Source organism: Cicer arietinum, chromosome 7 (assembly GCF_000331145.2).
Source record: "Cicer arietinum cultivar CDC Frontier isolate Library 1 chromosome 7, Cicar.CDCFrontier_v2.0, whole genome shotgun sequence".
Classification (NCBI taxonomy): Eukaryota; Viridiplantae; Streptophyta; class Magnoliopsida; order Fabales; family Fabaceae; genus Cicer; species Cicer arietinum.
In genome coordinates this window covers 62,404,612-62,407,878 of record NC_021166.2, presented here as the reverse complement: position 1 = coordinate 62,407,878, position 3,267 = coordinate 62,404,612, and the positions used below count along the sequence as shown (strand labels likewise).

General features: G+C 34.1%; 2 protein-coding genes across 2 annotated transcripts in view; one reads left to right on the top strand and one right to left on the bottom strand.

Moving 5' to 3' along the window:
* Positions 1–2,757, top strand: part of LOC101495933 (KH domain-containing protein At2g38610) — a 4,468-nt gene extending 1,711 nt beyond the window's left edge. Inside the window, exons 4-7 of the mRNA XM_073363437.1 lie at positions 484–608; positions 734–850; positions 993–1,136; positions 2,015–2,757. Of these exons, the coding sequence (XP_073219538.1) occupies positions 484–608; positions 734–850; positions 993–1,136; positions 2,015–2,161 (533 nt within the window). The 3' untranslated portion in view covers positions 2,162–2,757. The remainder of the gene's footprint in view (positions 1–483; positions 609–733; positions 851–992; positions 1,137–2,014) is intronic.
* Positions 2,758–2,972: 215 nt separating this feature from the next.
* LOC101496269 (acid phosphatase 1-like) overlaps positions 2,973–3,267 on the bottom strand; it is a 2,962-nt gene continuing 2,667 nt past the window's right edge. Inside the window, exon 3 of the mRNA XM_004510034.4 lies at positions 2,973–3,267. This exon is cut by the window's right edge and continues 19 nt beyond it. Coding sequence (XP_004510091.1) covers positions 3,109–3,267 — 159 coding nt within the window. The 3' untranslated portion in view covers positions 2,973–3,108.

Genomic DNA, 3,267 nt, shown 5'->3' with positions numbered 1-3,267 from the left:
CAGCAGGAGGTGACTTCTAGTCAATTATTTATCTTTACATCTGAACTTTATATCCTCAAATTAAGCTTGTGATAGTTTAAGTATCATTTGTTCATGTGACAAATTTTGTTTTTTGCCCCGCTTACTTTGTGAAAACACCGTGTTTTCATTTTCTTATGTGTTCATTTTTTAGGTTGATGAGAAACTTTTGAAGTGGACCATTGTTATATAAAGAAAGATGAAATGCTACTTAATGAAGATGCATTTATGCAAATAATGAAACAACTCTTCAACATTTTCATTGTTTCTAGAAATGTAGACAATTGTTCATTTTAAAAGTCTCACTTTTTTGCTAACAAATAAAATTAACACATTTTTTGAAATGAAAATAAAAAATGTTTTCACAAAGTAATATCCCCTTAATTATTTGTCCTTGTTTTTCAGCTTGTTCTTTTTCTACACTATATGAGCTTTTAAACATCTAAGTTAACTTACTTTAATTTGCAAAGCAGAGATTTTGTGGAACTCCTGGAATGACAATGGACTGGCAAGGCGCGCCTGCAAGTCCTAGTTCATATACTGTTAAAAGGATTTTGCGCTTGGAAATTCCAGTTGACACATACCCTAATGTAAGCTCATATTTCAATTATAGTTCAATAATGGAAAATTATTTACTTTGTTAGACCACGGTCTTTTAACTTTCCTGAAACTAAAGGTTTGATCAACTAGAATTAATTTAAATAAATTGCATCAGTTCAATTTTGTTGGAAGACTTCTGGGACCTAGAGGCAATTCTCTGAAACGGGTAGAAGCTACTACAGGTTGCAGGGTGTTTATTAGAGGAAAGGGGTCAATAAAGGATCCAGACAAGGTAATGTAGATCTTGATATAATTTTCCAGGTTTAGTATTGCATATTGTGTATAAAATACTATGCTTCTTTCTATTGGTCTGAGTATGTGTATTTTTTGTTTAAAAACTGAGAATCTGAGATTGTTCTCCTTTCAATCTTAAGGAAGAAAAGTTAAGAGGACGACCGGGATATGAGCATCTCAATGAGCCACTCCACTTATTGATTGAGGCTGACTTACCTGCTAATATTGTTGAGATAAGGCTTAGGCAGGCTCAGGAAATTATAGAAGAATTGCTCAAACCTGTGGTAAGTTCCTTCACTACATGTATTAATATTTCTCTGCGTTAGGTTGTGTGAGGTGGCTAGTATTCTCCTTCATTTTGTTTTCAGATCAGTATATATTAAGATACCGATCCAGGATGGTTTAGACATATTTAAAAAGCTTTAAAATTCCTAGGCAAAAGTAGGGAAACATGTTCAAAGATATACATTTGTCAGTTAATTATGTGGATACGAGTGATATCATTTGTTTCATTGAAGTCAGGAACAAAAGTTCCCAGCCTATACTATAAGTGATTATTGACGGTTTGACGATATTACTCCTTTTGTTTTCTCTTCCAAGGCTTCACATTTTGTATTTGTACTCTAAAGTTTGCCTTGGACTTTAAGTGAGTAAAAGTTGATTTTTTAGCATTCATTTCGAGACCAGATGGAATATACCTTTCCCTTTTTCAATGAAGTTTCTGTTCAAATCACCTTAAACCAGCACTTCAAATTCACGGAAAATATCAATTTAAACTTTTTTGTGCAATCTAAACAATTTACAATTTTCTCGAGCTTTCTAGTATGTACAAACAATATCGTCCCTGACACAACCATGTTATTGTTGAAATCAAGTACATCGAAACTTCCATATTGTAATCATTTTGTTGATTAATCTTTGTTGTGAAAGGTCTTAGGGTCATGCTAACAAGTACCCTAAGCGCACTTATTGAAAAACTAAAAAAGGAAATAAAAGTAAAGTATTGTGGGTTAAAGATCAAAATTTAAAATTTCAAAGAGTTGAATGCACCACTTTCAAGATTAAATTGTCCTTGGGACACTTGTTAGCATTTCCCAAAGTCTTATTATACATTTACTTTCTCTGGTATGTGATATACATTTCTCTGGTGTGTGATATGCAGGATGAGTCACAGGACTTCATCAAGAGGCAGCAGTTGCGGGAATTGGCATTGCTGAATTCGAATTTGGGAGAAGAGAGTCCTGGGCCAAGTGGTAGTGTGTCTCCATTTAATTCTAGTGGAATGAAGCGAGCAAAAACTGGTAGATGAAAGGGGTCCTCGTTGTCTTAGATCGGTATTTTGTTTTCCAGCAATTCATTGCTGGAAATAATTTCCAGTACATCTCAATCAATGCAGCTACGAAAGAATAGGCTAACAATTATTGCTGGCTAGCATTCTGGTGGTTTTTCATCCCCTTTTATCGAACATTTTTCGTCTAAAACAACAGGGAGCAATGGTGAAAATATTTTTAAAAAGAAAATGATAAAATAATTATGTTGGATATTGAGAATAGGCTTGTTCAGATCAGTCTTTTTCATGTAAACTTATACATTTATTGGATTTATTCTTGTGTCAATAACTTCCGTAGAAGTGTGGAATATACAAGTGATGGGTGAAGTTTTAGGTCCTCAAGTCGACCAAGTTTTGTGGGGATATGACATGTCAAGTGTCACCGGTTATTCAGTAAAGATTTATAAATTTAGCATAGGCTGGATTGTTTTTACTACATGTTTGTCACAAGCATTTGTATTCCCTTGCCTAAGGTATGCAGTGCAGTTGGAACTATGAATGAATGTCATAAAGATGGCCTGCCATCCATGTATGTGGCATTTGTTTATGTTGAATAGATAGTACTTGTTATTTTCTGGAGCGAATGTTTTAGATCTATACCGTATCAAGTTGGAATAGGTAGGACTTATTTTGTTTTTTTTTATATATATATATATATGGCAAAGGCTGTTTGGTTCGTATAATCGGAGGCCAAAAATGCACTTTTTGCAAGATCATTTTTAACTGTAATAATTTAGAACATAGTATATACCACATTGTGATGCGTGAGGGGGAAAACTGTAAAGGAACCTAGTTGAAACTTGTATGTATTATTTGAAGAAATTTATTATAAAGATAGATGTAGTAATATCCATGATAATAAGGCAAGAAGTGATATTGATTTGTCCAAATCACTTGGATTGTTGAGTACACAAGACAAGTGGCACTCAAGAAATGAAATACATAGGATTGGGGAGCTTGAAAGTACGCATGCCCAAACACTCTCCTTGGAGATCACTCCACTGATCTCCTACATTCCCCCATATTCTATATCCTTGCTCTTCTATCTCCTTCCGAATTGCCGACTTGTATTTTACTGCACTTTG